Genomic DNA, 22,229 nt, shown 5'->3' with positions numbered 1-22,229 from the left:
TGTTCACAGACTGGTCGCGCTCATCAGAATGACAAGACACTTCCGGTCTGCAGGTGATAGCATTCAATTGGGAAGAAACGCCCTACTGCCCCCTACTGACCAATGTGAATACTGATAAATGTGTAATGACAGCTCCAAAAACGAATTCAAACCACAAAATAAAATAAATAAATCAACACAAAAATGTGACACATTATGGGTGGGTCACATATGCATGTACAGTAGATGGCAGTATTGTCCTGTTTAAAAGTGTCACAACATTGCTGTTTACGGCAGACGAACTGCTTTACGGGGACACAAACGTGACTGCTGTTGTTGTGTGTTGTTACCGCGCTGGGAGGACGTTAATGAAACTGCCCAACAATAAACCCACATAAGAAACCAAGAACTCGCCCTCGATCATTAGCTGTTTATATGGTGGGAAAGCGGACGTGAGAACAGGCTGTCAACACGTCACTCCGCCTGAATTTCGGGAGAAAATTTGTCCCGGGAGGTTTTCGGGAGAGGCGCTGAATTTCGGGAGTCTCCCGGAAAATCCGGGAGGGTTGGCAAGTATGTTTAAAATCATAAATAAAAGGTGACAAGCAGATATTAAACTATTTGTTTTTATCTCACAAAAATAGTTTTGCAATACAGTATATAATAATATACCGTATTTTTCGGAGTATAAGTCGCTCCGGCCGAAAATGCATAGTAAAGAAGGAAATGTATTTGATAAAAGCCAACAGCAAGAATAGACATTTGAAAGGCAATTTAAAATAAATGAAGAATAGTGAACAACAGGCTGAATAAGTGTACGTTATATGAGGCATAAATAACCAACTGGTATGTTAACGTAACATATTATGGTAAGAGTCATTCAAATAACTATAACATATAGAACATGCTATACGTTTACCAAACAATCTGTCGCTAAATCCCATGAAATCTTATACGTCTAGTCTCTTACGTGAACAGAGGTGGGTAGTAACGCGCTACATTTACTCCGTTACATCTACTTGATTAACTTTTGGGATAAATTGTACTTCTAAGAGTAGTTTTAATGCAACATACTTTTACTTTTACTTGAGTATATTTATAGAGAAGAAACGCTACTTTTACTCCGCTACTTTTATCTACATTCAGCTCGCTACTCGCTACTAATTTTTATCGATCTGTTAATGCACGCTTTGTTTGTTTTGGTCTGTCAGACAGACCTTCATAGTGCCTGCGTTTCAACAAATACAGTCACTGGTGACGTTCACTCCGTTCCACCAATCAGATGCAGTCACTGGTGACGTTGGACCAATCAAACAGAGCCAGGCGGTCACATGACCTGACTTAAACAAGTTGAAAAACTTATTGGGGTGTTACCATTTAGTGGTCAATTGTACGGAATATGTACTGTACTGTGCAATCTACTAATAAAAGTTCCAATCAATTAATCAAAAGTGTGAAGGAAAAAAGACCATTTTTTATTTCACCCGTACATCCCGTCAAAAGCCTAAAGACTGACTGCACAGTTCCTGTCTTCACAATAAAAGTGCCGCTCCGTCGCGCCTGCGCTTTCAAAATAAGAGTCTCCGAAAGCCTGCGCAAACAAGCTAGCAAGCTACGGAGTTTGCCGCCAATGTATTTCTTGTAAAGTGTATAAAAACGAATATGGAAGCTGGACAAATAAGATGCCAAAAACCAACCACTTTCATGTGGTATTAGACAGAAAGGAGGAACTTTTTTTCTCCTCCATTTGAAAACGTGGACGTTATCATCACTACTGTCTGATTACAATCAATGCAAGTCATCAGAATCAGGTAATACACCAACTTATATTCTTGTCTTCATGAAAGAAAGGAATCTATATGTGTTAAACATGCATGTATATTCATTAAAACACTATTAACATGTAAACAAAAACGGCAAAAAATATATATATAAATTATATACTGTATATATCAATGTATGTATATATATATATATATATATATATATATATATATATATATATATATATATATATATATATACACACCGTATTTTCCGCACCATAAGGCGCCCTGGGTTATAAGCCGCGCCTTCAATGAGCGGCATATTTCAAAACTTTGTCCACCTATAAGCCGCCCCGTGTTGTAAGCCGCATCTAACTGCGCTAAAGGAATGTCAAAAAAACAGTCAAATAGGTCAGTCAAACTTTAATAATATATTAAAACCAGCGTGATGTGGGCGCGCATGGAGTCGTATATCAACATGGACGGAGCTGCGTGAAGAAAGCCACCCGGCCTCTTCGCGTAAATTTAAACTTACCTTAACCACTCGCTCATCTTTTCTTCATCCATCCCTTCGAGTTAGCTTTTATGATGACGCCGGCTGGAAAGGTCTCTTTTGGCAAGGTCTTCCTTTTGAATATCACCATGGGTGGAAGTTTCTGGCCATTAGCATGGCAAGCTAGAACCACAGTGAAGGATGACTTCTCATTCCCTGTGGTGCGAATATTCACCGTACGTGCTCCCGTTGTATCCACAGTGCGGTTCACAGGAATATCAGTTGCTGTGAAATAGTAATCCGTGTGCGGATGGAGAGATTGCGTCTTTTCATGAACCGGATCCCTGACGCTTAGTAGGAGCCATTTTGTGGTCTTTACAGATGTAAACACACAAAGGAAATGATAATATCCGCGCCCTTTTTCTTCTTCTACGCGGGCGGGTGGTTGCTTACAGTAGAAGAAGAAGCGCTTCCTGTTCTATGGGGGCGGGTGCTTACCTTGGCGGTTGCTTGCGTAGAAGAAGAAGCGCTTCCTGTTCTACCGGGAAAAAAGATGGCGGTTGTTCACCAAAGTTGCGAGACCGAAACTTTATGAAAATGAATCTTAATATTTATCCATATATAAAGCGCACCGGGTTATAAGGCGCACTGTCAGCTTTTGAGAAAATTTGTGGTTTTTAGGTGCGCCTTATAGTGCGGAAAATACGGTATATGATATGTGTGTGTATGTTACTCATCCGTTACTCAGTACTTGAGTAGTTTTTTTACAACATACTTTTTTACTTTTACTCAAGTAAATATTTGGGTGACTACTCCTTACTTTTACTTGAGTAATAAATCTCTAAAGTAACAGTACTCTTACTTGAGTACCGGTACAATTTCTGGCTACTCTACCCACCTCTGTACGTGAATGAGATCAATAATATTATTTGATATTTTACGCTAATGTGTTCATCATTTCACACATAAGTCGCTCCTGAGTATAAGTCGGCCAAACTATGAAAAAAACTGCCACTTATAGTCCGAAAAATACGGTAATTGGCAAGATCAGATAATGTTTAAGTATAAAATATGCATTTTTTTCTGTCAAAATTGAAAAACCCAAAGCATTTAGTAAAAAAAATTTTTTTAAAAGATACAGCATAACAGTTAAATGTATTAATTATAAAAAAATATTTAAAATGAATCAAAACATTTTGCTTTAGTTATTGAAGACTTTTGACACAATTTAGATGCTGGAACAAACATATTCCAAATAGAATTGCACTCATTGGCATTAGTTTTATTTGGAAAGTTTGCGCACCACGATGTCACTTTTGGCGTACAACAATTCTGAAGTGTTTTCCACCAAAACACACGCGCTCTTAACTTTGTTGTTTGGCCAAGCTAACGAGCAGACAGTAATCCAATAAGTGTCTTGGGCAAAACATCGCCTTTCTGCTGTTTTTGTTCCAGTATTGGTAGCGGCTGTCAGAAGGGTTTAACTTTAAAGCGGCTGCAGGCATCATTAGAATTCAAGCAGTAATTGCTTGTGAGGGACAGGGTTCATGCAGCACAATGATAAAACACGGCTTTGAAATGAAGAATAGGCCACAAAATGTCCTTGTCCTCGTCTTTCTTTGATGTGTCAACTTTTTGCTGAACATTTCTATAAAAGTGTCAGCCTGTCTTGGCAACACTTCTTGATATCACACCATCATATTGTGCAACTACAACATGCAATTTCAGGAGAAATTGGTATGTTACATAACTATGCTAACTTTTTCAGTCAATTTGGGGGCCGTACTCCTAATAGTCAAATACCTTGGTACATAACAAATAACTGTAAGCATGCTAACGTTAGCACGTTAAAATTTGTAGTAAATTTTACAGTCGTACTAAGAGTCAAATAACTTTTTAGCTGTTAGCTTTTGCACTTTCTTTTTTGGCCAATTTTGCCGCCGTATACCTCAAGCTTATAACTTGGTACGTGACATATGTTAACTGTTAGCATGCTAACTGTTAGCGTGTTAGAATGCTCGCTTTTTTTGCCACTTTTTCAGCTGTTCACAAACTTGGTATGTTACTTAACTATGCTAACGTTTTAGCCAATTTAGGGGGCCGTACTCCTAATAGTCAAATACCAATACATGCTACATGCTAAAAGTTAGCATATGTCAAGTATCGAGTTATGATTTTCGGGTAAATGGTTGCAAAATTAGCACACAAAAAAAGTTCAATGCTAATGTTAGCATGCTAACAGTTAAATGTTATGTACGAAGGTATTTGACTATTAGGAGTACGGCCCCTAAATTGGCTAAAAAAGTTAGCATAGTTATGTAACATACCAAGTTGGTGAACAGCTGCAAAATTGGCTAAAAAAAAGCTAGCATGCTAACAGTTAACATATTTCAAGTACCAAGTTATAAGATTGAGGTGTACAACTGCAAAATTGGCTAAAAAAGTTGGCATGCCTACATGCTAACAGTTAGCATATGTCAAGTATCGAGTTATGATTTTCGGGTAAATGGTTGCAAAATTAGCACAAAAAAAAATTAAATGCTAATGTTAGCATGCTAATAGTTAAATGTTATGTGCGAAGGTATTTGACTATTAGGAGTACGGCCCCTAAATTGGCTAAAAAAGTTAGCATAGTTATGTAACATACCAAGTTGGTGAACAGCTGCAAAATTGGCTAAAAAAAGCTAGCATGCTAACAGTTAACATATTTCAAGTACCAAGTTATAAGATTGAGGTGTACAACTGCAAAATTGGCTAAAAAAGTTGGCATGCCTACATGCTAACAGTTAGCATATGTCAAGTATCGAGTTATGATTTTCGGGTAAATGGTTGCAAAATTAGCACAAAAAAAAATTCAATGCTAATGTTAGCATGCTAATAGTTAAATGTTATGTGCGAAGGTATTTGACTATTAGGAGTACGGCCCCTAAATTGGCTAAAAAAGTTAGCATAGTTATGTAACATACCAAGTTGGTGAACAGCTGCAAAATTGGCTAAAGAAAGCTAGCATGCTAACAGTTAACATATGTCAAGTACCAAGTTATAAGATTGAGGTGTACAACTGCAAAATTGGCTAAAAAAGTTGGCATGCCTACATGCTAACAGTTAGCATATGTCAAGTATCGAGTTATGATTTTCGGGTAAATGGTTGCAAAATTAGCACCAAAAAAAGTTTGAATGCTAATGTTAGCATGCTAACAGTTACATGTTATGTACGAAGGTATTTGACTATTAGGAGTACAGCCCCCTAAATTGGCTAAAACTTTAGCATAGTTATGTAACATACCAAGTGTGTGAACAGCTGGAAAATTGGCTAAAAATGCTAGCATGCTAATACGCTAACAGTTAGCATGCTAACACTTAACATATGTCACGTACCAAGTTATAAGATTGAGATATACGGCGGCAAAATTGGCAAAAAAAAAAAGTACAAATGCTAACAGCTAAATGTTATGTACCAAGTTATTTGACTCTGAGTACGACCACAAAATTTACTAAAAATTTTAACGTACTAACGTTAGCATGCTTACAGTTATTTATGTACCAAGGTATTTGACTATTAGGAGTACAGCCCCTAAATTGGCTAAAAAAGTTAGCATTGTTATGCAACAAACCAATTTTGTGAACAGCTGCAAAATTGTCTAAAAAAAAAGCTAGCATGCTAACAGTCAACATATGTCAAGTACCAAGTTATAAGATTGAGGTGTACAACTGCAAAATTGTCTAGAAAAGTTTGCATACCTACATGCTAACAGTTAGCATATGTCAAGTATCAAGTTATGATTTTCGGGTAAATGGTTGTAAAATTAGCACCAAAAAAAAGTTTAAATGCTAATGTTAGCATGCTAACAGTTACATGTTATGTACGAAGGTATTTGACTATTAGGAGTACAGCCCCCTAAATTGGCTAAAACCTTAGCATAGTTATGTAACATACCAAGTTTGTGAACAGCTGGAAAATTGGCTAAAAATGCTAACATGCTAATACGCTGAAAGTTAGCATGCTAACACTTAACATATGTCACGTACCAAGTTATAAGATTGAGATATACGGCGGCAAAATTGGCAAAAAAAAAAAAGTACAAATGCTAACAGCTAAATGTTATGTACCAAGTTATTTGACTCTGAGTACGACCGCAAAATTTACTAAAAATTTTAACGTACTAACGTTAGCATGCTTATAGTTATTTGTTATGTACCAAGGTATTTGACTATTAGGAGTACGGCCCCTAAATTGGCTAAAAAAGTTAGCATTGTTATGCAACAAACCAATTTTGTGAACAGCTGCAAAATTGTCTAAAAAAAAGCTAGCATGCTAACAGTCAACATATGTCAAGTACCAAGTTATAAGATTGAGGTGTACAACTGCAAAATTGTCTAGAAAAGTTTGCATGCTTACATGCTAACAGTTAGCATATGTCAAGTATCAAGTTATGATTTTCGGGTAAATGGTTGTAAAATTAGCACCAAAAAAAAGTTTAAATGCTAATGTTAGCATGCTAACAGTTACATGTTATGTACGAAGGTATTTGACTATTAGGAGTACAGCCCCCTAAATTGGCTAAAACCTTAGCATAGTTATGTAACATACCAAGTTTGTGAACAGCTGGAAAATTGGCTAAAAATGCTAACATGCTAATACGCTGAAAGTTAGCATGCTAACACTTAACATATGTCACGTACCAAGTTATAAGATTGAGATATACGGCGGCAAAATTGGCAAAAAAAAAAAGTACAAATGCTAACAGCTAAAATGTTATGTACCAAGTTATTTGACTCTGAGTACGACCGCAAAATTTACTAAAAATTTTAACGTACTAACGTTAGCATGCTTACAGTTATTTATGTACCAAGGTATTTGACTATTAGGAGTACGGCCCCTAAATTGGCTAAAAAAGTTAGCATTGTTATGTAACAAACCAATTTTGTGAACAGCTGCAAAATTGTCTAAAAAAAAAGCTAGCATGCTAACAGTCAACATATGTCAAGTACCAAGTTATAAGATTGAGGTGTACAACTGCAAAATTGTCGAGAAAAGTTTGCATGCCTACATGCTAACAGTTAGCATATGTCAAGTATCGAGTTATGATTTTCGGGTAAATGGTTGTAAAATTAGCACCAAAAAAAGTTTAAATGCTAATGTTAGCATGTTAACAGTTACATGTTATGTACGAAGGTATTTGACTATTAGGAGTACAGCCCCTTAAATTGGCTAAAACTTTAGCATAGTTATGTAACATACCAAGTTTGTGAACAGCTGGAAAATTGGCTAAAAATGCTAGCATGCTAATACGCTAACAGTTAGCATGCTAACACTTAACATATGTCACATACCAAGTTATAAGATTGAGGTATACGGCGGCAAAATTGGCAAAAAAAAAAAAAGTACAAATGCTAACAGCTAATTGTTATGTACCAAGTTATTTGACTCTGAGTACGACCGCAAAATTTACTATAAATTTTAACGTACTAACGTTAGCATGCTTACGTTTATTTGTTATGTACCAAGGTATTTGACTATTAGGAGTACGGCCCCTAAATTGGCTAAAAAAGTTAGCATTGTTATGTAACAAACCAATTTTGTGAACAGCTGCAAAATTGTCTAAAAAAAAAGCTAGCATGCTAACAGTCAACATATGTCAAGTACCAAGTTATAAGATTGAGGTGTACAACTGCAAAATTGTCTAGAAAAGTTTGCATACCTACATGCTAACAGTTAGCATATGTCAAGTATCAAGTTATGATTTTCGGGTAAATGGTTGTAAAATTAGCACCAAAAAAAAGTTTAAATGCTAATGTTAGCATGCTAACAGTTACATGTTATGTACGAAGGTATTTGACTATTAGGAGTACAGCCCCCTAAATTGGCTAAAACCTTAGCATAGTTATGTAACATACCAAGTTTGTGAACAGCTGGAAAATTGGCTAAAAATGCTAACATGCTAATACGCTGAAAGTTAGCATGCTAACACTTAACATATGTCACGTACCAAGTTATAAGATTGAGATATACGGCGGCAAAATTGGCAAAAAAAAAAAAGTACAAATGCTAACAGCTAAATGTTATGTACCAAGTTATTTGACTCTGAGTACGACCGCAAAATTTACTAAAAATTTTAACGTACTAACGTTAGCATGCTTATAGTTATTTGTTATGTACCAAGGTATTTGACTATTAGGAGTACGGCCCCTAAATTGGCTAAAAAAGTTAGCATTGTTATGTAACAAACCAATTTTGTGAACAGCTGCAAAATTGTCTAAAAAAAAGCTAGCATGCTAACAGTCAACATATGTCAAGTACCAAGTTATAAGATTGAGGTGTACAACTGCAAAATTGTCTAGAAAAGTTTGCATGCTTACATATGTCAAGTATCAAGTTATGATTTTCGGGTAAATGGTTGTAAAATTAGCACCAAAAAAAAGTTTAAATGCTAATGTTAGCATGCTAACAGTTACATGTTATGTACGAAGGTATTTGACTATTAGGAGTACAGCCCCCTAAATTGGCTAAAACCTTAGCATAGTTATGTAACATACCAAGTTTGTGAACAGCTGGAAAATTGGCTAAAAATGCTAACATGCTAATACGCTGAAAGTTAGCATGCTAACACTTAACATATGTCACGTACCAAGTTATAAGATTGAGATATACGGCGGCAAAATTGGCAAAAAAAAAAAGTACAAATGCTAACAGCTAAATGTTATGTACCAAGTTATTTGACTCTGAGTACGACCGCAAAATTTACTAAAAATTTTAACGTACTAACGTTAGCATGCTTACAGTTATTTATGTACCAAGGTATTTGACTATTAGGAGTACGGCCCCTAAATTGGCTAAAAAAGTTAGCATTGTTATGTAACAAACCAATTTTGTGAACAGCTGCAAAATTGTCTAAAAAAAAAGGTAGCATGCTAACAGTCAACATATGTCAAGTACCAAGTTATAAGATTGAGGTGTACAACTGCAAAATTGTCGAGAAAAGTTTGCATGCCTACATGCTAACAGTTAGCATATGTCAAGTATCGAGTTATGATTTTCGGGTAAATGGTTGTAAGATTAGCACCAAAAAAAGTTTAAATGCTAATGTTAGCATGTTAACAGTTACATGTTATGTACGAAGGTATTTGACTATTAGGAGTACAGCCCCTTAAATTGGCTAAAACTTTAGCATAGTTATGTAACATACCAAGTTTGTGAACAGCTGGAAAATTGGCTAAAAATGCTAGCATGCTAATACGCTAACAGTTAGCATGCTAACACTTAACATATGTCACATACCAAGTTATAAGATTGAGGTATACGGCGGCAAAATTGGCAAAAAAAAAAAAAGTACAAATGCTAACAGCTAATTATTATGTACCAAGTTATTTGACTCGGAGTACGACCGCAAAATTTACTAAAAATGTTAACGTACTAACGTTAGCATGCTTACAGTTATTTGTTATGTACCAAGGTATTTGACTATTAGGAGTACGGACCCTAAATTGGCTAAAAAAGTTAGCATTGTTATGTAACAAACCAATTTTGTGAACAGCTGCAAAATTGTCTATAAAAAAGCTAGCATGCTAACAGTCAACATATGTCAAGTACCAAGTTATAAGATTGAGGTGTACAACTGCAAAATTGTCTAGAAAAGTTTGCATGCCTACATGCTAACAGTTAGCATATGTCAAGTATCAAGTTATGATTTTCGGGTAAATGGTTGCAAAATTAGTACCAAAAAAAGTTTAAATGCTAATGTTAGCATGCTAACAGTTACATGTTATGTACGAAGGTATTTGACTATTAGGAGTACAGCCCCCTAAATTGGCTAAAACTTTAGCATAGTTATGTAACATACCAAGTTTGTGAACAGCTGGAAAATTGGCTAAAAATGCTAGCATGCTAATACGCTAACAGTTAGCATGCTAACACTTAACATATGTCACATACCAAGTTATAAGATTGAGGTATACGGCGGCAAAATTGGCACAAAAAAAAGTACAAATGCTAACAGCTAAATGTTATGTACCAAGTTATTTGACTCGGAGTACGACCGCAAAATTTACTAAAAATGTTAACGTACTAACGTTAGCATGCTTACAGTTATTTGTTATGTACCAAGGTATTTGACTATTAGGAGTACGGACCCTAAATTGGCTAAAAAAGTTAGCATTGTTATGTAACAAACCAATTTTGTGAACAGCTGCAAAATTGTCTATAAAAAAGCTAGCATGCTAACAGTCAACATATGTCAAGTACCAAGTTATAAGATTGAGGTGTACAACTGCAAAATTGTCTAGAAAAGTTTGCATGCCTACATGCTAACAGTTAGCATATGTCAAGTATCAAGTTATGATTTTCGGGTAAATGGTTGCAAAATTAGTACCAAAAAAAGTTTAAATGCTAATGTTAGCATGCTAACAGTTACATGTTATGTACGAAGGTATTTGACTATTAGGAGTACAGCCCCCTAAATTGGCTAAAACTTTAGCATAGTTATGTAACATACCAAGTTTGTGAACAGCTGGAAAATTGGCTAAAAATGCTAGCATGCTAATACGCTAACAGTTAGCATGTTAACACTTAACATATGTCACGTACCAAGTTATAAGATTGAGATATACGGCGGCAAAATTGGCAAAAAAAAAGTACAAATGCTAACAGCTAAATATTATGTACCAAGTTATTTGACTCTGAGTACGACCGCAAAATTTACTAAAAATTTTAACGTACTAACGTTAGCATGCTTACAGTTATTTGTTATGTACCAAGGTATTTGACTATTAGGAGTACGGCCCCTAAATTGGCTAAAAAAGTTAGCATTGTTATGTAACAAACCAATTTTGTGAACAGCTGCAAAATTGTCTAAAAAAAAGCTAGCATGCTAACAGTCAACATATGTCAAGTACCAAGTTATAAGATTGAGGTGTACAACTGCAAAATTGTCTAGAAAAGTTTGCATGCCTACATGCTAACAGTTAGCATATGTCAAGTATCAAGTTATGATTTTCGGGTAAATGGTTGTAAAATTAGCACCAAAAAAAGTTTAAATACTAATGTTAGCATGCTAACAGTTACATGTTATGTACGAAGGTATTTGACTATTAGGAGTACAGCCCCCTAAATTGGCTCAAACTTTAGCATAGTTATGTAACATACCAAGTTTGTGAACAGCTGGAAAATTGGCTAAAAATGCTAGCATGCTAATACGCTAACAGTTAGCATGCTAACACTTAACATATGTCACATACCAAGTTATAAGATTGAGGTATACGGCGGCAAAATTGGCACAAAAAAAAAGTACAAATGCTAACAGCTAAATGTTATGTACCAAGTTATTTGACTCTGAGTACGACCGCAAAATTTACTAAAAATGTTAACGTACTAACGTTAGCATGCTTACAGTTATTTGTTATGTACCAAGGTATTTGACTATTAGGAGTACGGACCCTAAATTGGCTAAAAAAGTTAGCATTGTTATGTAACAAACCAATTTTGTGAACAGCTGCAAAATTGTCTATAAAAAAGCTAGCATGCTAACAGTCAACATATGTCAAGTACCAAGTTATAAGATTGAGGTGTACAACTGCAAAATTGTCTAGAAAAGTTTGCATGCCTACATGCTAACAGTTAGCATATGTCAAGTATCAAGTTATGATTTTCGGGTAAATGGTTGCAAAATTAGTACCAAAAAAAGTTTAAATGCTAATGTTAGCATGCTAACAGTTACATGTTATGTACGAAGGTATTTGACTATTAGGAGTACAGCCCCCTAAATTGGCTAAAACTTTAGCATAGTTATGTAACATACCGAGTTTGTGAACAGCTGGAAAATTGGCTAAAAATGCTAGCATGCTAATACGCTAACAGTTAGCATGTTAACACTTAACATATGTCACATACCAAGTTATAAGATTGAGGTATACGGCGGCAAAATTGGCAACAAAAAAAAAAGTACAAATGCTAACAGCTAAATGTTATGTACCAAGTTTTTTGACTCTGAGTACGACCGCAAAATTTACTAAAAATTTTAACGTACTAACGTTAGCATGCTTACGTTTATTTGTTATGTACCAAGGTATTTGACTATTAGGAGTACGGCCCCTAAATTGGCTAAAAAAGTTAGCATTGTTATGTAACAAACCAATTTTGTGAACAGCTGCAAAATTGTCTAAAAAAAAAAGGTAGCATGCTAACAGTCAACATATGTCAAGTACCAAGTTATAAGATTGAGGTGTACAACTGCAAAATTGTCGAGAAAAGTTTGCATGCCTACATGCTAACAGTTAGCATATGTCAAGTATCGAGTTATGATTTTCGGGTAAATGGTTGCAAAATTAGCACAAAAAAAAGGTTTAAATGCTAATGTTAGCATGCTAACAGTTACATGTTATGTACGAAGGTATTTGACTATTAGGAGTGCAGCCCCCTAAATTGGCTAAAACCTTAGCATAGTTATGTAACATACCAAGTTTGTGAACAGCTGGAAAATTGGCTAAAAATGCTAACATGCTAATACACTAACAGTTAGCATGTTAACACTTAACATATGTCACATACCAAGTTATAAGATTGAGATATACAGCGGCAAAATTGGCAAAAAAAAAAAGTACAAATGCTAACAGCTAAATGTTATGTACCAAGTTATTTGACTCTGAGTACGACCGCAAAATTTACAAAAAATTTTTACGTACTAACGTTAGCATGCTTACAGTTATTTGTTATGTACCAAGGTATTTGACTATTAGGAGTACGGCCCCTAAATTGGCTAAAAAAGTTAGCATTGTTATGTAACAAACCAATTTTGTGAACAGCTGCAAAATTGTCTAAAAAAAAGCTAGCATGCTAACAGTCAACATATGTCAAGTACCAAGTTATAAGATTGAGGCGTACAACTGCAAAATTGTCTAGAAAAGTTTGCATGCCTACATGCTAACAGTTAGCATATGTCAAGTATCGAGTTATGATTTTCGGGTAAATGGTTGCAAAATTAGCACACAAAAAAAGTTTAAATGCAAATGTTAGCATGCTAACAGTTACATGTTATGTACGAAGGTATTTGACTATTGGAGTACAGCCCCCTAAATTGGCTAAAACTTTAGCATAGTTATGTAACCTACCAAGTTTGTGAACAGCTGGAAAATTGGCTAAAAATGCTAACATGCTAATACGCTAACAGTTAGCATGCTAACACTTAACATATGTCACGAACCAAGTTATAAGATTGAGATATACGGCGGCAAAATTGGAAAAAAAAAAGTACAAATGCTAACAGCTAAATGTTATGTACCAAGTTATTTGACTCTGAGTACGACCGCAAAATTTACTAAAAATTTTAACGTACTAACGTTAGCATGCTTACAGTTATTTGTTATGTACCAAGGTATTTGACTATTAGGAGTACGGCCCCTAAATTGGCTAAAAAAGTTAGCATTGTTATGTAACAAACCAATTTTGTGAACAGCTGCAAAATTGTCTAAAAAAAAGCTAGCATGCTAACAGTCAACATATGTCAAGTACCAAGTTATAAGATTGAGGTGTACAACTGCAAAATTGTCTAGAAAAGTTTGCATGCCTACATGCTAACAGTTAGCATATGTCAAGTATCGAGTTATGATTTTCGGGTAAATGGTTGCAAAATTAGCACACAAAAAAAAGTTTAAATGCTAATGTTAGCATGCTAACAGTTACATGTTATGTACGAAGGTATTTGACTATTAGGAGTACAGCCCCCTAAATTGGCTAAAACTTTAGCATAGTTATGTAACATACCAAGTTTGTGAACAGCTGGAAAATTGGCTAAAAATGCTAGCATGCTAATACGCTAACAGTTAGCATGCTAACACTTAACATATGTCACATACCAAGTTATAAGATTGAGGTATACGGCGGCAAAATTGGCACAAAAAAAAAAGTACAAATGCTAACAGCTAATTGTTATGTACCAAGTTATTTGACTCTGAGTACGACCGCAAAATTTACTAAAAATTTTAACGTACTAACGTTAGCATGCTTACAGTTATTTATGTACCAAGGTATTTGACTATTAGTTAGCCCACTAACTATGCTTTTCAGCATTCAATAAAGCAGCCTCAGGGATGTTAACTAGGGAACTCCCGAATAAATAGAGGAGTGCGTGGGGCTGTACCTTAGAGCGTAACTGTAACTGAGTGTGCAGCCCAATACGTTTCTCCTCATGGGCAAAATTGAACTCTGTCTCTGCATGATTCCTTGCTTCTTGTCTTGTTTAATAGATAGTTCGGTGTTTGAACCTGACATGTTAGCCAACTAACTATGCTTTTCAGCATTCAATAAAGCAGCCTCAGGGATGTTAACTAGGGAACTCCCGAATAAATAGAGGAGCGCGTGGGGCTGTACCTTAGAGCGTAGGGGGGGAACTGTAACGGAGTGTGCAGCCCAATACGTTTCTCCTCATGGGCAAAATTGAACTCTGTCTCTGCATGATTCCTTGCTTCTTGTCTTGTTTAATAGATAGTTCGGTGTTTGAACCTGACATGTTAGCCCACTAACTATGCTTTTCAGCATTCAATAAACTAATGCAGCTGACACAGGTGTACTTTGGCATAAATGGGCAAAACATACCCACAGTAGATTATTATTAGTTGGTCATAAGTCAACATTGTGTGCACATACAGAAAGTACCACTGACCACAAGCTGGTAGCTGAAGTTAGTTGGTACACTTCCCAATATTGTAGTCTGTCCGTTCGTAGCGTGTCCACATCGCCACACTCCCAACCACTCATCAAGCAAAAGCCAAAAACCTCGCCACACGCCATCCCCCCCGAGGTTAATGCTTGATCCTTATCTCCGACTCAACATGGGCGCCTATGGCAAAGCAGGGCCTGAGCCTGCATGGCCATCTGTCCAGGACCAGGAGAAGCAGGTGGATGCCAGCCCTAATGTCGCCACGCATCATCTCGGCGAGCCTGTGAACGCGTGTGGCAAATGAGGCGTGACGCTCATCTCCTCAGAAAAAAAAAGGCGCACGAATTGAGAGCAAACACGACGCAGCGTTGGATGATGGCGAGAGAGCGCGGCTGCAGGAATAATTTGCAGACTGTGGTGGATTCACGCAACCCCCGATGCTGACTTGCTAATGCATATTTCATTTCGCTGAAGGCGCACGCTACCCGTATGAAAAGTGCCCTCAAAGTCTGACAAACTGCACGACTTTGGGCCGAGTCAACAGCAGCCTTTTGGTGAAGTGGTGATGATATCACATCGTACGCACCGACACCTACTGATGAAATAACACTAGTAAAGGACGCACGATAAAATGCCTTGAAAAAACACTAACCCTAAAAAAAAATATATATATATATATATATAAAACAACCTTCAGAAAATAGTTCTCAGGATTCTTTATATTTACATTTTCACACTCCACACTATTTTGTTACACTTTAAGCATTTCTTACATATTCCTTATTTTTGCACCTTCATTTTAAGATCTTATTCTTAAGTGTTCAATGGGATTTTACTATTTTGTTTACATTGTGTTGACATTTCCTTTCTGCCTCGATAGCTGAGGGAATTATAAATCAGAAGGTTTCTTTTTTCTTTTTTTCCCCCCCATTTTATTGAAAAAAAAAAAAAAAGTTTACATTTCATGTATTTTCCTTCTGGTCCTTACTTTCGGTAAATCCCCCCCCCCCCCCCAAAAAAAGAAAAAAAGATGATCGATATCGACCGATAAACAGTTTTTAGCTATATTGCCCAGCCCTAGCATAGTATGTGTACAGTATGTACTTCATGTTATTTTCTCTCTGTTAGCAAAATAAAATTTGTGTGGATTTTCAATAAACTTTTGGGAAATATCAAAAATGGTATTAGGAACAAGTGATAACATTTTAGATTTTACATTTCTACCATGTTACCTTAGGTTTACGTGTGTGTGTGTGTGTGTGTGTGTGTGTGTGTGTGTGTGTGTGTGTGTGTGTGTGTGTGTGTGTGTGTGTGTGTGTGTGTGTGTGTGTGTGTGTTTGTGATTGTGTGTGTTTGTGATTGTGTGTTGTGTGTGTGTGTTTGTTTGTGTGTTTGTGTTTGTGTGTGTGTGTCCTTGTGTTTGTGTGTGTGAGAGTGTGTGCGTGTGTGAGAGTGTATGTGTGTGTGTGTGTGTATTTGTGTGTGTGTTTGTGTGAGTGTGTGTGTGTGTGTCTGAGTGTGTGTGTGTGAGTGAGTGTGTGTATTTGTGTGTGTGTGTGTGTGCTTGTGATTGTGTGTGTTTGTGATTGTGTGTGTGTGTGTGTGTTTGTTTGTGTGTTTTTTTGTGTGTTTGTTTGTGTGTGCGTGTGTCCTTGTGTGTGTGTGCGTGTGTGTGTGAGTGTGTGTGTGTGTGTGTGTGTTTGTGATTGTGTGTGTGTTTGTGATTGTGTGTGTGTGTGTGTTTGTGATTGTGTGTGTGTGTGTGTTTGTGTGTGTGTGTTGTGCGTGTGTGTTTGTTTATGTGTTTGTGTGTGTGTGTTTGTTTGTGTGTGTGTGTCTTTGTGTGTGTGCGCGTGTGTGTGAGTGTGCGTGTGTGTTTGTGATTGTGTGTGTGTTTGTGATTGTGTGTGTGTGTTTGTGTGTGTTGTGCGTGTGTGTTTGTTTGTGTTTGTGTATTTGTTTGTGTGTCCTTGTGTGTGTGTTTGTGTGTGTTTGTTTGTGTGTGTGTGTGTCCTTGTATGTGTATGCGTGTGTGTGTGTGTGTTTGTGATTGTGTGTGTGTGTTTGTGTGATTGTGCGTGTGTGTTTGTTTGTGTGTTTGTGTGTGTGTTTGTTTGTGTGTGTGTGTCCTTGTTTGTGTGTGCGTGTGTTTGTGATTGTGTGTGTGTGTTTGTGATTGTGTGTGTGTGTTGTGCGTGTGTGTTTGTTTGTGTGTGTGTGTGTCCTTGTGTGTGTGTGTTTGTGTGTGTGTGAGAGTGTATGTGTGTGTGTTTGTGTGTGAGTGTGTGTCTGTGTGTGTTTGTGTGTGTGCATGAGTGTGTGTGTGTGTGAGTGTGTGTGTGTGAGTGTGTTTGTGTGTCTTTGTGTGTGTGTGCGCGTGTGTGTGAGTGTGTGTGTGTGTTTGTGATTGTGTGTGTGTGTGTGTTTGTGATTGTGTGTGTGTGTTGTGCGTGTGTGTTTGTTTGTGTGCGTGTGTGTTTGTTTGTGTTTGTGTCCTTGTGTGTGTGTTTGTGTGTGTGTGTTTGTTTGTGTGTGTGTGAGTCCTTGTATGTGTGTGCGTGTGTGTGTTTGTGTGTGTGTTTGTGATTATGTGTGTGTGTGTGTTTGTGTGATTGTGTGTGTGTGTTTGTGTGTGTTGTGCGTGTGTTTGTTTGTGTGTTTGTGTGTGTGTTTGTGTGTGTGTCCTTGTTTGTGTGTGTGTGCGTGTGTGTGTTTGTGATTGTGTGTGTGTGTTTATGATTGTGTGTGTGTGTTTGTGTGTGTTGTGCGTGTGTGTTTGTTTGTGTGTTTGTGTGTGTGTGTTTGTTTGTGTGTGTGTGTGTCCTTGTGTGTGTGTGTGTGTGTGTGTGTGTGTGTTTGTGTGTGTGTGAGAGTGTATGTGTGTGTGTTTGTGTGTGTGTTTGTGTGTGAGTGTGTGTGTTTGTGTGTGTGCATGAGTGTGTGTGTGTGTGTGAGTGTGTGTGTGTTTGTGTGTGTGTGTTTGTTTGTGTGTGTGTGTGTGTGCGTGTATGTGCGTGTGTGTGTAAGTGAGTGCGTGTGCGTGCGTGCGTGAGAGTGTGTGTGTGTGTGTGTGTGTGTGTGTGTGTGTGTGTGTGTGTGTGTGTGTGCATGCTAGCAACACAGCAAAGACCAAGACAATGGATTGAAAAGTTTCTGCTGTGATGATTAAAAAGTTCATATCTCTGGGTGACCATGATCCAAATAATGTTTACTATATGACTTTACATAGCAAGACTAACTGTGTGTATGCTAGCTGTGTCCGCCTCCACCCACAGAGACAAAGTGAGTAGATGACTGACAAAAGTGTTCACTCTATTTCATTAATGAAGCGTATTGCTCGCCTAGAGACTTTGCTGTGTCACAGTTAAATAAACTTGCCGGTTCTATGGTTAAAATGGCACTGTTCCTCCTCATCTTTAGAATCACACTGTTCCTCCTCATCTTTAGTGGTACTACATTGCGGTGGCTTCGCAAAAACACAAACGCGTGAAGCTACCGTATTTTCCGCACTATAAGGCGCACCTAAAAACCACAAATTTTCTCAAAAGCTGACAGTGCGGCTTATAACCCGGTGCGCTTTATATATGGATAAATATTAAGATTCATTTTCATAAAGTTTCGGTCTCGCAACTTCGGTAAACAGCCGCCATCTTTTTTCCCGGTAGAACAGGAAGCGCTTCTTCTTCTACGCAAGCAACCGCCAAGGTAAGCACCCGCCCCCATAGAACAGGAAGCGCTTCTTCTTCTACTGTAAGCAACCACCCGCCCGCGTAGAAGAAGAAAAAGCGCGCGGATATCACCGTACGTTTCATTTCCTTTGTGTGTTTACATCTGTAAAGACCACAAAATGGCTCCTACTAAGCGACAGGTATCCGGTTCATGAAAAGACGCAATCTCTCCATCCGCACACGGATTACTATTTCACAGCAACTGATATTCCTGTGAACCGCACTGTGGATACAACGGGAGCACGTACGGTGAATATTCGCACCACAGGGAATGAGAAGTCATCCTTCACTGTGGTTCTAGCTTGCCATGCTAATGGCCAGAAACTTCCACCCATGGTGATATTCAAAAGGAAGACCTTGCCAAAAGAGACCTTTCCAGCCGGCGTCATCATAAAAGCTAACTCGAAGGGATGGATGAAGAAAAGATGAGCGAGTGGTTAAGGTAAGTTTAAGTTTACGCGAAGAGGCCGGGTGGCTTTTTTCACGCAGCTCCGTCCATGTTGATATACGACTCCATGCGCGCCCACATCACGCTGGTTTTTAATATATTATTAAAGTTTGACTGACCTATCTGACTGTTTTTTTGACATTCCTTTAGCGCAGTTAGATGCGGCTTATAACACGGGGCGGCTTATAGGTGGACAAAGTTTTGAAATATGCCGTTCATTGAAGGCGCGGCTTATAACCCAGGGCGCCTTATGGTGCGGAAAATACGGTATTTTGAATTTGGGGCACTTGACTTCCAGGGTTTCAAGAAAAAAAGAAAGAAAAGTTCTTTACCTCTTTCATTTCCTGCTGAACATCCCTGAGTGCGGTCAGAACCTGCTCCAGGTTGTCCATCACCTTCTTGAGCTGCCTGCGTACCACTTTCCTGCTGCAGGCCGTCCCCTGGGCTTCCTCCTCGCTCTTTGCTCGGTGGCGGACCCCCCCGTTCTGGTTCTGGCACCCCGGCGGGACGCGTTTGGAGCCGTGTTTCCCCGGTCCTCGTAGAGTTGTGGTGAAACCCAAAGCGGCGCGAGGAACCTCGGCGGAGAAGACGACTCCGTTGACTCCCTCCACAGGTGGCGCTTCCCTGAGCACAGTCAGGTCTCGGCTGGCTCTGGCAGTTCCTGCGGATGTAGCCGAAGCTGGATCTGACCACGTCTTTCGGTCCCCGGGGGTTCGAACTGAGCCAGACGGACGACTGCAGGTCTCGTTGGTGAATCGTGTAGTCCCAAACGTCCGCCCTTCGCTCCTCCACGCAGACCGGCGCCTCGGTCGGAAGAGCAGGGGAAGGGGGCGGCGCCTGTTTCTTAACCGGGGACTCGTCACGGTGGCACTTGGCGGGGCTGCCGGCGTCCTTCTGCATCTTGCCCAGGATGTGATGCCCCCTCAGCACCGCCGGCAGCATCCTGGCCACCCCGGCGCCATTGCAGCGTGGCTCGCTCTTCTTCGCCTTGTTCTTGCCCGGGATGGAGAAGATCCCCATCCCTCTGGTCCGCTCCAGGGGCGCCGAGTTGTGGTGGAGCTCGGGATTGGATTTGTACGCGCTGCCGAGCCCGAGGTCGGCGGCGGCGGCACGCTGGGACTTGAGACTGTTGCGCAGCCACGGGATGAAGTGAGGGGCGTGCGGCTTGAAGGCTCGGTGCTCCGCCGGAGCTCTGCTGTCAGAGAACATGCTGACCAACGATGTCCACCACCACGAGGTTCCCGTTCCATAAATTCCCTCCCACTTTTGCCAACAACTAACTCCTCGATCTGGGATCTTTTCCCACAACTTTTGCCTCCAACCTAAAGCCTTCGCTTCCTCCTCTTTTGGACCTCCGTCTCCTCCTGCAGCCCTTCAGCGTCTCACGGCAGAGAGACGTTCTTGTCTCTACATCTCTCTCTCTCTCTCTCTCTCTCCCTCGCTCTGCACTGCACTGCCTCCTATTCCCACTCTTTCTTCCTCCCACTCAGCGCTCTAACTCCTCATCTCGCCACTGTCAGTCCTTCGTCTGCTGTCACCGCAACCGTCCTGCGCTCTTCTGCCTCGCTCCCGCCCTCTGCAGCTCAACTCCAACCGAGACGCCCGTGTTATTAATCTCCGGTTAGCCGGCATGCGTGCCCACGTGACTCCTCCCCCACCCCCCCCGACTGCGTCCTCATCTGATTACTCCTTACCCCGGATCAGTCCTCCGCAATTAAATGCTGCTTTGGCTACCAGTGGGGGGCAGGGGTGGGATAACGGCGCAGGAGGCGGACGAGGGGAGGGGATGAAAAAGGATGAAGGAGACAAAAAAAAGTGGCAAATAATCAAGAGGTGGGTAGAGTACCCAGAAATTGTACTCAAGTAAGAGTACTGTTACTTTAGAGATGTATTACTCAAGTAAAAGTAAGGAGTAGTCACCCAAATATTTACTTGAGTAAAAGTAAAAAGTATGTTGTGAAAATACTACTCAAGTACTGAGTAACTGATGAGTAACATACACACACATATCATATATATATATATATATATATATACACACACATACATATATATATATAGACACACGTATATATATATATATATATATATATATATATATGTATGTGTGGGGAAAAAAAATCACAAGACTATTTCATCTCTACAGGCCTGTTTCATGAGGGGGGGTACCCTCAATCGTCAGGAGATTTTAATGGGAGCATTCGCATACCATGGTTTATATAGGGCACAGAGTGGGTGGGTACAGGCTGGCCTAGGGGCGTGGTGATTGGCTCATGTGTTACCTAGGAGGTGTTTCCGTCTATGGCGGCATGCTGTTACAATTTCGCTGCGCTTGTTGAGGGATGACAGGTCTGGACGGTAAATAATAAACAGTTTCTCTTTCAAGCATAGGTTGCATCTTTTATTACCACTATTGTAAGGTGTGCTGAATGCGAGAATTTGCCATGTTATTGAATATTCAACATTATTGTCTTTGAGGTCCCAAATGTGTTTGCTGAGTTCTGTGGTATTTCGCAGGTTTTTGTTCCTGAAAGAAGCCTTGTGGTTGTTCCATCTGGTTTTGAATTCACCCTCGGTTAATCCTACATATGTGTCGGATGTGTTAATGTCCTTGCGTATTACCTTAGATTGGTAGACAACTGATGTTTGTAAGCACCCCCCGTTGAGGGGGCAATCAGGTTTCTTTCGACAGTTACATGCTTTGTTGGTTTTGGAGTCGTTCTGACTGGGGGTCGACGGCTCATTTGCAATTGTTTTGTTGTGGTTTGAGATGATTTGGCGTATATTGTTCATGCAGCTGTAGCTCAATTTGATGTTGTTCTTGTTGAATACTTTTCTTAGGTTGTTGTCTTTGGGAAAGTGTTTGTCAATCAGATTGAGGAATTTGTGTCCAATGTTCGTTGAGACGTTTTTGCTGTATGGGGGGTTGTACCATCAAATTGAGCTACAGCTGCATGAACAATATACGACGAGACGTTTTTGCTGTATGGGGGGTTGTACCATCAAATTGAGCTACAGCTGCATGAACAATATACGACAAATCATCTCAAACCACAACAAAACAATTGCAAATGAGCCGTCGACCCCCAGTCAGAACGACTCCAAAACCAACAAAGCATGTAACTGTCGAAAGAAACCTGATTGCCCCCTCAACGGGGGGTGCTT

The 22,229-nt window shown here is 39.1% G+C and overlaps 1 protein-coding gene across 1 annotated transcript in view; it reads right to left on the bottom strand.

The window, feature by feature from the left end:
- Positions 1-20,273, bottom strand: part of LOC133616709 (uncharacterized) — a 67,491-nt gene extending 47,218 nt beyond the window's left edge. Inside the window, exons 1-2 of the mRNA XM_072914735.1 lie at positions 19,784-20,273; positions 19,397-19,725 (exon numbers count right to left, since the gene is read on the bottom strand). Coding sequence (XP_072770836.1) covers positions 19,397-19,725; positions 19,784-20,273 — 819 coding nt within the window. The remainder of the gene's footprint in view (positions 1-19,396; positions 19,726-19,783) is intronic.
- Positions 20,274-22,229: the final 1,956 nt, after the last annotated feature.

This window comes from Nerophis lumbriciformis, linkage group LG14 (genome assembly GCF_033978685.3).
Source record: "Nerophis lumbriciformis linkage group LG14, RoL_Nlum_v2.1, whole genome shotgun sequence".
In the NCBI taxonomy this organism is placed as follows: Eukaryota; Metazoa; Chordata; class Actinopteri; order Syngnathiformes; family Syngnathidae; genus Nerophis; species Nerophis lumbriciformis.
Note: the sequence above shows the minus strand (reverse complement) of the source record. Positions and strands in the feature narration are given on the sequence as shown.